Consider the following 12,758-nt stretch of genomic DNA (forward strand, 5'->3'; position numbering starts at 1 on the left):
CGCCGGAGACGCCCTCCTGTCGTTCGCCTTCGAGCACGTCGCCGTGAGCACCGTCGGCGTGGCGCCGGAGCGCGTACTCCGCTCCATTGTTGAGCTCGGGAACTGCGTGGGCTTCGATGGCTCGGTGGCAGGCCAGGTAAATATCACAATCGAAATAATCTAAAGTTAAATCTTTTTCTAAACACTTAATTTTCATGGAATTAATCTTAACTCCAATTCATGGGTCTCAGATTGTGGACATTTCGTGCGAGGGGAAAGTGGTGGACAAGGACGTGCTCGAGTACATCCACATCCACAAGACGGCGAGGCTGCTGGAGGCAGCGGCCGTGTGCGGGGCCATCGTTGGCGGCGGCAACGATGAGGAGGTGGACCGGATTTGGGAGCTACGCCCGTGGGTGGGGTTGCTGTTCCAGGTGGTGGACGACATCCTGGACGTGACGAAGACGTCGGAGGAGCTGGGGAAGACCGCCGGGAAGGACCTGGCCAGCGACAAGACCACCTACCCCAAGCTGCTCGGCCTCGACGGCGCCCGCGAGTTCGCGCAGTCCCTCGTGAGGAAGGCGGACGGAGAGCTCGCCGTTTTCGACGCCGCCCGCGCCGCCCCGCTCTACCACCTCGCCCGATACATAGCCTACCGCCAGAACTAGTTGATTTAATCATTATTTTATTTGCAGATATTTACACACTTTTTATAGAATTAACGGTTTAAACTTTAAACAGACATCATGATTAAATCGATCTTGGTCAAGATCTTGATCGTCCGACATCGAGATGTGCAGCACCTTAATAAAATATGATCTGATCTTCTTGAAACATTTAAACGATATGAAATATTAAGCATGCTCCACATCATTCCTCATGCTAAAAGAGGAAATTCACCTAGCTATATCCCTCCAAACCAAATAACTAGTTGATGTGATCCTTTGCCTAGCTATAAGACAAAATCTAAGTCTAACTTTGATCATTCGATAATATATTTTTTTATTCAGAATATGTTATGCCTTATCATTTACAATGTAAACTCATGAGAGAGGGCTGCTAACTGTTCATGAACGGAGCTCATAGTCAGTAATAGCAGGCCATGCGATGCATCATCCGCTCCCGGAGAATTCCACGGTACAAGGCCTCTCTGTTCCCCGGCATCTCCATCCGACGACACTCCTCCGCCACCGCCGTCGCCGCTCGCTGCCTCCGTCCTCGACCAGCCGAGTTCTCCCTCTGCGGCTGGTTGCGTCGAATCCTGCAACTTCTTCCGCGAACCGCACTCTCTTTTTCCTTCGTTGCTGCTTCTTGTTCCGCTCCCCTGCGCGTTCATAGAGCGGACGAACTGGTTTACGAACAAGGCCAGAAAAGAAAAAGCAGAGAGGGGAATTAATATATTAACGACAGAGGACGTGGGGGATCGCCTGCGGAGGAGGGTAGGGCGGCGTCGGCGGACATGGAGATGGACTTCCGCCAGTAGAGTGCAATGAGGATGACAGTTCCGGAGACGGCGACGGCTGTGGCCAGGGCAAGGCCGTGAGAGCTGATAAACGAGAATGAAGGAGACATGAGGAAGAAAACAATGGGCCTTTGCTTCCCCTAAAGACAATTTTAAATACTTTGAATTATAGAAAACAAAAAGAGAAAAGAGGATTGAACAAGGCATTAAAAGTCTGGTGGATTTTAGTTTTAGGTATCGCTTTATTCTGACACGAGAGTGCAGTGCAGGAATCTTTCACGAAGAAGACAAGGAGGAAAGGGGCCGAACGAATTAAACCCACTCTCAATGGATCAGGCATCGTTCATAGTTTCATAGAACTGTATCACGATGAATTAATTTAATTTTTAAATTGAACACGTAAAAATATAGTGAATTTAAAAGTAGGGATGTAATCGAACCGAGTCAAGTCGAACAGTAAGAGGCTCGAGCTTGAGTTCGGTTCGTTTTTCCGAAGCTCGAGTTCGATTCGAGCTTTAATTCTTAAACTCGAGTTCGGCTCGTAATGAAATTAAATAGTTCGCGAACGGCTCGAGCTCGGTTCGAAAAAGACTCGTTTTAAAGTTAAACAAATTCAGTTCGAGTTTGATTCGAAAATAGCTCATTTAAAAGTTAAACAAGCTTAGTTCGAGCTTGGCTCGTTAATATATAATATTTATAATTCATGTAATATATATATATATATATATATATATATATATATATATATATATATATATATATATATATATTCGTGAATCTCTTAACAAACATGTTCGTGAACTTTTAAACGAACATGTTTGCGAACACGTTCGTGAGCCTTTAAACGAACATGTTCGCGAGCTCACGAACCAAATACTGTTAAATTCGAGCTCGGCTCGTTAACTTAATCGAACGAACTCAAACGAACTTTTTTTCGAGTCGAGACTCGAATAGCTCGTGAACCGCTCGTTTACACCCCTATTTAAAAGTACGAATTTAATGTAAAACATAAAAATTAAAAATGATCTTTTAAATTTTTACTCGTTTTATATTTAACCTTCAGCCCTCTTGTCCACCCCGTGGACAGTCCAATTAACATATGGGTAACGAGTGCGTGTAGTATCAGAAATCTTCCGAATCCTCCCCTCCCCTCCCCTCCCCTAAATTTTTTTTTTTCCCCTTCCTTACCTTTCCCTCCCTTTCCCTCACCTCCTCCCAAACAGAGGCTTAGCTAGCTGGGACAAGCACTCTTCTCCTCTCCGTCGACTTCTTCCTTGCATCACCAGCCCTAAACTATGGCCTCCTCCGCCCTTTCGCGTCTCCCAATCCCGAGCCTTCTGCCCTCAAGCTCGCCTCATCCCCACCTCCCTTGCCCACCCCGTTCGCTTCACCTTCCCTTGCCGCCAGCGGAGAGACGCCTCCGATCGACTTCCCCTGCGAGCCATTGCCGTCACCGCCACCGCCACCGAGAAGCCAAACAAGCGGCAGGCCTCCCGGGACTGTGCGTTCGTCGACGAGATGAGGGTAGTTGCGATGAAGCTGCACACCAGGGATCAGGCCAAGGAGGGTGAGAAGGAGCCTGAAGGGCCGCCCCTTTTTAAGTGGGAACCGACCATAGAGGGGTAGTCCCGTTTCCTAGTTGACAGTAAGATCGTGTATGGTACCCTGGAAACAATCATCCGGAATGCCGCCTATCCCTGGTGTAAGTGTTTGGTAGGAATCTTTGATGAACTTTTTAGTTCCTTCTACTTTTCACCTTTTATGTTTTCGTTTGCAGTCTTGTGTAATCGCACGAACTAATTGCGCCATCACAAATTTGAACTCACAACTCACTCACTAAGAGAAAAATTATCTTGTTAGAGATAGGTTCTTTAGAAAATAATGCATATGAGATACCTAACAACTCTGTCATAAGTATAAATAACCTTTTATTTATAATAAAAAATTAAATAAAATAATAGACTTGTCATTCTCCCTCAACGAGAAGAATTGACTCTATCAAGTGGAAAATCAAGATCTGCGATAATATATAGTTGTGAAGTGGGGGCACCGCCCCCAGGGCATAACTGAATTGATTACGACGAAGCAGACTTACAGAAGAGGGAAAGGGTTCGAATCTCGGTGAAGCCGAGCAATACCCTCCTCCGTAGTGATCAACTGCACAACTGTAGTTTCTCGATTTACTCTCCTCACAGATGGTCATGGGGCCGACCGTATGGGGCCGCTGGGTGGCAGATTCCACCTTTTATAGAAGAAAAGGTGAAGTGGGGACACCGCTATGGATGAATTGATATGTTGTTGTTGCATTTCTTTAAGTAACTCATGAGGAGTCAAAGTTTGTCCTCACCAGCCCAAGCATCATTGATGTCTGAAAACCCTCGCTGATGAACTCGGTACTTTTGGTTGCTGCTATAAGAGGCTAGCATTCCCTGAGCATGTATAATGTGCTTGATCTGAGGAGTGAACTGTGTGGTAGATGGGAACATAGAAACTAATACTGTGAAGATGTGGCCTATAGAAAATCCAATACACGGAAGACAGTTCGAATGCCCCTTGGTATAATAGTAGTGAGCATGAAGTTTTTTGAAGGAGTTTCTGGGAAAGCATTTGGGGTGGATGCTAGCAAGAATATAGTCCCTTATGTTTAAACTCCTTGAATTTATGGTGTGCGTTAGTGATAATTTTTTATGCTTGATTATCTAGTGCAATTTGAATATCAGTATGAATATCTTGAATACACTCAGCAAAACTTTCAACTGACTCAAATAAACGGAAAATGGTAAGTACAGGGATCAGCTCTATAGTTTGACGAGTTTTGGACCCATACACAACTTTGTAGACTCTAGCTAGACTAACTTGTATTCACCCCTTCACTCTAGTTAGCCTGCTTGTATTCACACCATTGTTCATTTATTCTTGACACTAGACACCTAAACAAATTTCCTAAATTGCGATTGATTACTTTTTGTTAGTCTATGGATGGAAGGATGATGAAAACTTAAGTTGAGTCCCAACTATTGAATAATTTCCATATGGTTTTAAAAAAAAATAAAATATTGACAAACTTTATATCCCTTTCTGACACTGTGGAGTTCAACTATCTCTCTAAGAAACCGGATGCATCGTCGTTGATTTTATTACACAAGATGAAATAGTGCTACAGTGTTTAACTTGTTTTGTACAATCAACATCAGAATGAGTATTGATTGGCAAGTGAATGAGTATATTGTTTATTAGATTGTGTTGGATTAAAGAATGTCTTTGGATGCTTGTCCTTTGCATCACCTGCAAATTATATTTTGATTAAATCTAGTAGTCAATGGATGCTACACTTGTTGTTTCTTAATTTCCTTGCACTAGCTAATAAATTTACTTAGCATGTAATTGGAACTTAGTTCAGTATGATAGGTAGCTATTGTTTGTAGATGCTGAGTTCAAGAATACCGGGTTGGAAAGGTCTGACAAATTAGCTAAAGATTTAGAATGGTTTAAGGGCCAAGGGCATACCATTCCTGAACCCTCTCCTCCTGGCGATTCTTATGCTCAGTATCTGGAGGAGCTTTCCAAAAAGGATCCTCAAGCATTCATCTGTCACTTCTACAATGTATACTTTGCTCACACTGCTGGTGGTCGAATGATTGGCAGCAAGGTATTTTAATCTCTAAATATCATTTTCCAGATGTCATTGTGCTGCCTAAAAAATGTTTTGAAATGACACATTCAATTTGATGTATTACTAATGTTTGATATCTTTTTTCTTCTTGCAGAAGAAAAGAGATCTTTTTTTCTATATCTATTTTCAGTTTAGCTTTTAGACAGTCACTCTATACATTATAATAATTTGGCAACCAGCATAAATATTTTCCCTTGGTAAGCATTTCATTAGCATTATTAGAGTTGCTGTGTTCATTAATTTGGAACCGAAATCTCACAATGAAGAGCCTTATTGTAAGAAGAACTAATATAACAATGTAGAAAAAAATATGTGCACTATTAGATTATAAAAAATATAGTTATTGAGGATGTTCAGTATTTAAGAAATAGTCATAGACATCAATTGATCCTCTGAGGCCCAAAGATAAGAGTTTACAGCATGAGTGCCCGAACTAATACTGAGAGTTCACGACTCCATTTCTGAATGCTCAAATTAGATCTATTCTGAATATATGGAAGACCATGAAGGGTCATAAATTTGGTAGCTGCTCACATTTATAGAAAGGCCCGATATCATAGTTTAACTGCATTCTTGATTTCCATGCCCTTTGTATCTGTTGCAAATCAGAGTAATGCGGCACACAATAATCTCATTGTGTCACTCAATTTGCTTGGCCATGTCACAGCTTATTTGCGGTGGTACATAAGTGGTGTATGTACTTTGTCATAATGCTGTTAGCTAAATTCATTGATTCCTTGTCAATTTAACTTCATCTGTTCCTCCTAGGTAGCAGAGAAAATCTTAGACAACAAGGAACTGGAATTCTACAAGTGGCATGGCAATCTATCTGAACTGTTGCAAAATGTGCGCGATAAGCTGAATAGAGTTGCTTCAGTATGACCATAGACTCTTTTTTTGCCTATTAAGTTTCTACTTCCTTTTTTTTTCAGGTTCCCAACAGCACTTTGTATTTCATATTTTTTGCAGAACTGGTCTAGAGAAGAGAAGGATCATTGTTTGGAGGAGACTGAGAAATCATTCAAATATTCAGGCGATATACTCCGTTTGATATTATCATAGCAAATTAAGGATTACGACTGTTTTGCTGTTTCACTTCGAATTCGTCAGCGTGCTGTTTCACAATGCAATCATGTTATTGAGAACCGAATTGAATTAATTGCCAGTGGAAATTAAGTTAATTGGTAGGTTATGCCATAAATGTTCTAAATGCATTAATTGCCAATTAAATGGGTTGAATCTTGTGGTGGAACAGGGATGTAATTAAATTAAATTCTTGGTGGTAAATTGAGTAACTTGGAAGACATTAGCGTTCTTTAAAATTTATATGAAATTGCCAATAGTTAAAAACACACACAAAATGATCGCCTTCCATTGGTTTTATCTTGAATTATTAATGTATAAACAGAATTAAAGACAAATAAATGAAGAGGATGAATTATTCACAAGCGACAGGTCAACGGCTACGTAGTCCCACGTCTCTGGGACTTTGAATATTTTATCAATTACATGTTTGTTACCCCGCGGTCGCTATCCACCCCTCAACAGCCCACCTTCCATGTACCAGACCCATCTTAACCGTCCATCAGGATTCCGCTGGCCTCCCGGACGGCCGGACACGTACCTAATCATCCTTTCCCTTCATCAAAACAGCGAAACGAGCTCGGATGGACTACACCGTGGCACCGAAACCGAGGGCGGCGGAGTGACCGACCACCGCCCGTCGCCTGGCCAATGGAGACCCAGCCTCCACCGCCGTGTCAGCTTCAGCGGCGGACTAAATGGATGGTTCCCCTGCTCACCTCCTTCTTCCTCTCATCCCTCGTCATCTCCGCCTCCCTCTTCGCCTTTTCCTCCTCTTCCATCTCATCCTTATCCTCCGCCTCCTTGTCCCAACAGGCCCTGCTCCTCCTATCCTTCTCCCAGATCCCTAGCACTGTCTCCGATGAGCCTCTCTTCGTCGAGTCCAAGCTCCTCTCCTCTTCGCCGCATGACGCCGTGCCGCCTCGCGCGGTCCCCCGCCTCGCATACCTCATTTCCGGCTCCGCCGGAGACGGCAGTAGCCTGCGGCGGACCCTCCGGGCTCTCTATCACCCGAACAATCAGTACGTGGTTCACCTCGACCTTGAAGCCCCTGTATCGGAACGTCTGGAGGTCGCCGCTGCTATACGAAACGATCCTGTGTACTCTCGTTTCGGAAACGTGAGGGTCATAGATCGGGCAAATATGGTCACCTACCGAGGCCCTACTATGGTTACGAACACGCTTCACGCCGCCTCTGTGCTTCTTAAGGAGCGCGGCGACTGGGACTGGTTCATCAATCTCAGCGCCTCCGACTACCCTCTCGTCACCCAGGATGGTGAGGTTTGAAACCCACCTATTATTTTGTCGCTCATATATAGTTTCCCATCTGCAATTGAATGTTGATTAGTTTTCTTTTTGATCTGTACTTGGGAATGTCAATCCTATTACCCACTTGTTCCTGCAAGTTAGGTATTGCCTAAAGTATTTGAATAATGGGTCCTCTTTGCAGTGCCCCTTTCAGGGTTTGTTTATCTGAGGTAGTTCTCAACTGTATGATACCCTTGGTTATAGGCGTTGCAATAAGTTTCTGGCTAGTTCTTCCCAGATTCAGCAATAAAGTACATCATCTTTTGTTTGACTTTCTGATCATTCTACATCCGAAACAAGCAGTCTTTCTTGCACACAACCCTGCTGAATAACACGCTCCATTTTGTGACAAAAATAGTTATGGGATGGTCATGGCTATCTGTATCTTAGTTCATTTGTTACTGTCCATGCTCTTAAATCTTGATTACCTTTTCAAAACTTTTGTTGGGTGACTATAGGTCACAATTGATCCAATGTGTTATTTCATGGATATATTTCTGTTAATTGATATTTCAAATCAAATCCAACTTTGGTCACTCATATTGCAAAAAACATTTTGAAGCTTTGCTTACTGCATGGTTTCTTATCTTTGTTGAGCAGATATACTCTATGCACTTTCAAGTGTACCTAGACAACTGAACTTTATTGAGCATACAAGTGACATTGGATGGAAGGAGTACGTAGACACACTCATTAATTGGCAGCATTATAGACATTCCTTTGATTTACATCATGATTATTGATGCTCTTGAAATTGTAATATCAGGCACTTCCGAGCTAAGCCAATAATTATCGACCCTGGGCTTTATAGTTTGCAGAAAACTGATGTCTTTTGGATTACTGAGAAAAGAAGTGTACCCACTGCATTCAAGCTCTTTATAGGTACAAACACTAAGTGCCCACTAGTCCATACTTAAGGTGTACATGAATTATGTGCTCTTTCCTTTTTCATTTTAGTGTGTATGTTTTAAACACATTATTCTGTGAAGAAGCTATTTCTCTAGTACTTGTTAGTTATTGTGAGATGCTTAAACTAACATGATAGAAACATGTATTGGGGTTTGCCCAAGGGGAAATTTTATGATTTCCAAGTTATCCTCAAGTCTTTTTATAATAATGTTTGCAGCAGTTTAGTACTCGAGTAGAACAAGAGAGATGTTTAACCATTACCAAAGCTGCAATCTTACTTTTATATGAGAATTTTCTAATAAACTGCTTTCTTGGCTGTGTACGATTATTGTGGTTCATGGGTAATGCGGCATGTTCCTTTTTATCATTTGTCATTCAAGAAATTATTACAGGATTTCGATGACATGGTATCTTCTCATCTTATGTTGTATGTAAATTTTACTAACATTGTGTCCAGTATAATCTCATTCTTTTATTTTCTAAATTTAGAAGAACTTTAAGCGTTAAAATCTGGAACAACGCTAGGATGTGGATTCAGGAGTCAAGATGTAGGCAGAGTTGGAAAAGGGAAGAATTTGGCATTTAATAGAATCAACCTATTATAGCTATGTTGGTTTCGCAACAATGGGATTGGTTTGGACTAGATTAACTAGGCCCCTGATTTTTTAAAATCTGCATAACCTTGGTACACTGTGCATGGTTTGTATTGACTATTTTGTACAGCCTGTTGATTATCTTTTGTAAAGGACAGGCCACAAATTCATTGTTGGGTACATTTGTGGCTACAATATTACAAGGCTATATCACTAGCCCTCATGTCTACAATGTAAGAACTAAATTAGATACTCCTTGAGTATAGGAATTGTGCTAGACTGAAGTGAAAGGATGTTGTACAAAGATGGAATCATGTGGTTCCAGTCTATAGGCATATATATCTCTTTCTTGTGAGTGTGGCTATGAAAATGATAAAACAGTTTGGTTGATTGGGGCCAAATGAAAAAAGCTTGGACCCATTTCTATGGTGATGGAAACTTAATAATGATTATGAATCATTAGTCTTTACTTTGAAGAAAAGAGTATGGTTCCTTCAATCTGAACATGTATGCTACAGAGATATAGAAATGTGAGATCAAGAAGCTCCTTGAGTCTTACATGATGTATGCTCAATAATGAATATAAAGCACTAGTCTTTCACTTGGAGCTAACAGTATGGTTCCTTGAATCTCAACATGTATGCTACAGTTATTGTGTGACTGGAACTTAACATGAATACTACAGACAGATTGTGAGTTTGAGAAGAAGAATGACAATCATTAAGTGGATTAGAGAAGGGAAATAAGATTCATGTCAAACTTCTGTTGCCTTTTAAATTCACAAAAACTGCTTGAGACAAACTGTTGAATAGCCATGCCTTGTTTCTATAATTTTTTTTTAATCCATGTGAAGTTATGCACACTTTTATGACAGCATCTTGAGTTGATTACCCATGATTCTCCCACAATTTATGATAGATAAAATAGAGTCCTAGTGAAATTAGATATTAGTTTCAATGAATAATAACATAAGAGAAAATATGTTAAAGATGATAGTCATGTTCATGATTGACTCATGATCAACTGAGTAATTTCTATATTGAATCAATTAGAGTTGAATGTGACAATTAGAGGAAGAATAAAGAAAACTCAATTTAATGTGGTTGAGTGTAATTTAAGAGATCGAGATATTTTCTAGAAATATATCCTTACATAAGTGTTCAATGGCAGCATGAGATCCATGCACTCCTTACATGTTGTTTTTGTCTGAAATGTACTCCTTTGTATGACTTGTTCAATTGTTCATATCATATGTTAATTTAGTTACTATTATTAGCAGTATATATATATATATATATATATATATATTATATCGCTGTGGAAAAATATGTTCAATAATGTAGCTACCAGTTTTTATCAGAGTTATTGAGGTTATAATAATTGATTTTTCTAGTGAGTTTCAATCCATTTTTTTAAACATTTTTTAAGATAAACTTACCAGCTATATTCTGGATAAACCTCTATGGGTTAAACATTAACGGTGTATGTTATTTGCTAATATAATTGGTTAATTGATTAGAGTATAGAGAATGAATTTTATGCATGACGCATAATGAGAAGCTTTAGAAACTCTTATTCACGAAATCTAGTTTCAACAATAAGAAAAAAAACAAGCGAGGTGATAGTTAAGTTAAATGAAGAGGAAATTTTTGTAATAATTTTTCTGTACAATATTATTAAATAAAGAGTTCTGATGAAACTATCATGAATTTGATAAGGACTGAATGGTTAGGACTGAGGAGTTTCTGGAGTACTGGCTCTTCATCAAATGCTTCTTAGGCTAAATGGAAGTTCTCATAAGATTGTGATGTATGATCAATCATACTTTATCAGTGATAGTTGATAGTTTGGAAAAAGACAGCCATAAAAGCTCAGTGTGACACAGAAACAAATATTTATAGGAAAGTGTATACTTATGAGAAAATAACATAAAAATTACTACAATCCATGTTCAAAAATACTTAACTGATTCTATAAATTAGAAGAGTTGAATCTATTAGAGTGGAGTGTGTAAGCGATAGTGAGGGATTAAAAAAATATTACTCAATGTAACAAAAATTATTTAATTAATTTGAATATGGCTTGCATTGATCTCAATAGAGGATAAGATTCATGTAGTCAACTCCAAATAGTTAGGATAAGCATGACACTATGATGATGATGACAACGACTATCTAAAAGTAGTTCAAATGGACCATAAAAGATGACAAAATTGATTGAGATGTTAGCTTCATATTCAAAGGAAACTAATGAATTGAATAATTAGATTAGCTAAGTCAATTAGGATTGAAGGTACGAATGGTACAGAGGAATTAAAGAGAACATAACACCATTAAACGCAGCTTATGAGATCTTAATTTTAGCTGTGATATAGCCTTATCAGATTTCGTTAAGGGTAATGGATAAGATTGTGTATCTGACCCCAAATAATTCTGGCTCATGTTGTTATTATATGTATATTATTTGTCTGTGACTCCTATGGCTTTCACTGGAAATGTTGTTTGAAAAAAAACATGAACTTGCTATTGTTACCTCTACCTTCTGTTTGAATGGTGAAACAAAAATGTGTTCAAGAGAGCTCGAGAATCAAGATAGATGATTTAATTAGGAAGCTATTCATGAACTGTCAATTTCCAGTGAATTATTGGATGCATTTTCCTTGTCCAAACTTTGTGTCATTCCACTGGGGCATCAGTGGTTATTAATATGTTTTTTTTTCTCACACAGGTTCTGCTTGGATGATGCTTTCTCATCAGTTCATTGAATTCTGTTTATGGGGGTGGGACAACCTTCCAAGGACAATTCTAATGTATTATGCAAATTATATATCGTCCCCTGAGGGATACTTTCAAACAGTCATCTGCAATGCCCCTGAGTTTCGTAACACGACTGTCAACCATGATCTTCATTTCATATCTTGGGATAACCCTCCACAGCAGCATCCTCACCTTCTCACCCTAGAAGACTTCTCAAAGATGGTCATCAGCAATGCTCCATTTGCCAGGAAGTTTGGCAGAAATGACACTGTTCTTGACAAGATTGATAAGGATATCTTGGGCCGTGATCTGGATGGTTTTGTGCCTAGCAAATGGTATGATGCACTAAAAATGAATATAAGTGATGACCTACAGTACCAAGTGAGGAATGTCTCTGAGCTCCGGCCTGGTCCTGGTGCTGAGAGGCTTAAAGTGCTAATAAGCCACCTTCTTTCAGCAGACAGTTTCAACGAGAAGCACTGCATTTGATATTAAAGTTATGAATTGGAGCAGGAGGGATTAGCTTACTGATTGGATGCAATCTGACACGATAAAAAAATCTTTGCAAACAGCAGCTTATCAGTATCCTCTGTTTTTGTTGTACACTTACCAGGTGAAGCAGCGTTTGAACTTTCTTCCCTGGATCTGGGTAGATCGTAAGTTTATTGATGCCATCAAATTCCTGTGTATCCATTAGCCCCTGACAGTGTACACAACTGAATTCTACGTTTCCCAAAATGCGTATAAGCTCCATTGCTTTTGCCAAATTTTATTTCATAAATATTATTCTGACAATGTTTTGTTTGATTTTGTTGTTTGTGCTATTTCTTTGGCATTTCTTTGATATTGCTAATGGAAACAGTAGCCTAGCTTAAATGAGCCTAATTTTCCTAAATCATGCCATCTGGATTTTCATTTTCCACTTTTTCAGGTTACTTTGTGGAATTGTATGCAATTCTGAGATTTATCATCAACAAACAGAGTCAGAACCTATG

At 39.7% G+C, this 12,758-nt stretch overlaps 2 protein-coding genes and 1 pseudogene across 2 annotated transcripts; all 3 read left to right on the forward strand.

The window, feature by feature from the left end:
- Positions 1-4: 4 nt before the first annotated feature.
- LOC141823859 (geranylgeranyl pyrophosphate synthase, chloroplastic-like) lies at positions 5-821 on the forward strand (the record flags this gene model as incomplete). The annotated part of the gene is made up of 2 exons (XM_074711072.1): positions 5-136; positions 231-821. Coding segments are annotated over 2 exons (549 nt in total), but the record flags the coding sequence as incomplete, so codon positions are not given.
- A 1,719-nt stretch (positions 822-2,540) lies between these two features.
- LOC141823869 (heme oxygenase 1, chloroplastic-like) lies at positions 2,541-6,365 on the forward strand (annotated as a pseudogene).
- A 430-nt stretch (positions 6,366-6,795) lies between these two features.
- Positions 6,796-12,639, forward strand: LOC141828625 (beta-glucuronosyltransferase GlcAT14B-like). Its single transcript, XM_074716087.1, has 4 exons — positions 6,796-7,473; positions 8,106-8,181; positions 8,272-8,387; positions 11,735-12,639. The coding sequence occupies exons 1-4, from the start codon at positions 6,849-6,851 to the stop codon at positions 12,250-12,252; spliced, it is 1,335 nt and encodes a 444-aa protein (XP_074572188.1). The 5' UTR covers positions 6,796-6,848; the 3' UTR covers positions 12,253-12,639.
- Positions 12,640-12,758: the final 119 nt, after the last annotated feature.

Source organism: Curcuma longa, chromosome 1, assembly GCF_044706935.1.
Source record: "Curcuma longa cultivar G26 ecotype Majalengka, Jawa Barat chromosome 1, ITB_CL_G26_1.1, whole genome shotgun sequence".
Taxonomy (NCBI): Eukaryota; Viridiplantae; Streptophyta; class Magnoliopsida; order Zingiberales; family Zingiberaceae; genus Curcuma; species Curcuma longa.

Bases quoted from the DNA above. Each gene is read 5' to 3' on its own strand.
- LOC141828625 (XM_074716087.1), top strand. From the start codon at position 6,849: ATGGAGACCCAGCCTCCACCGCCGTGTCAGCTTCAGCGGCGGACTAAA. The intron at 8,182-8,271 runs GTACGTAGACAC...TTGTAATATCAG, and splicing joins AGTGACATTGGATGGAAGGA to GCACTTCCGAGCTAAGCCAA. The intron at 8,388-11,734 runs GTACAAACACTA...TTTCTCACACAG, and splicing joins TGCATTCAAGCTCTTTATAG to GTTCTGCTTGGATGATGCTT.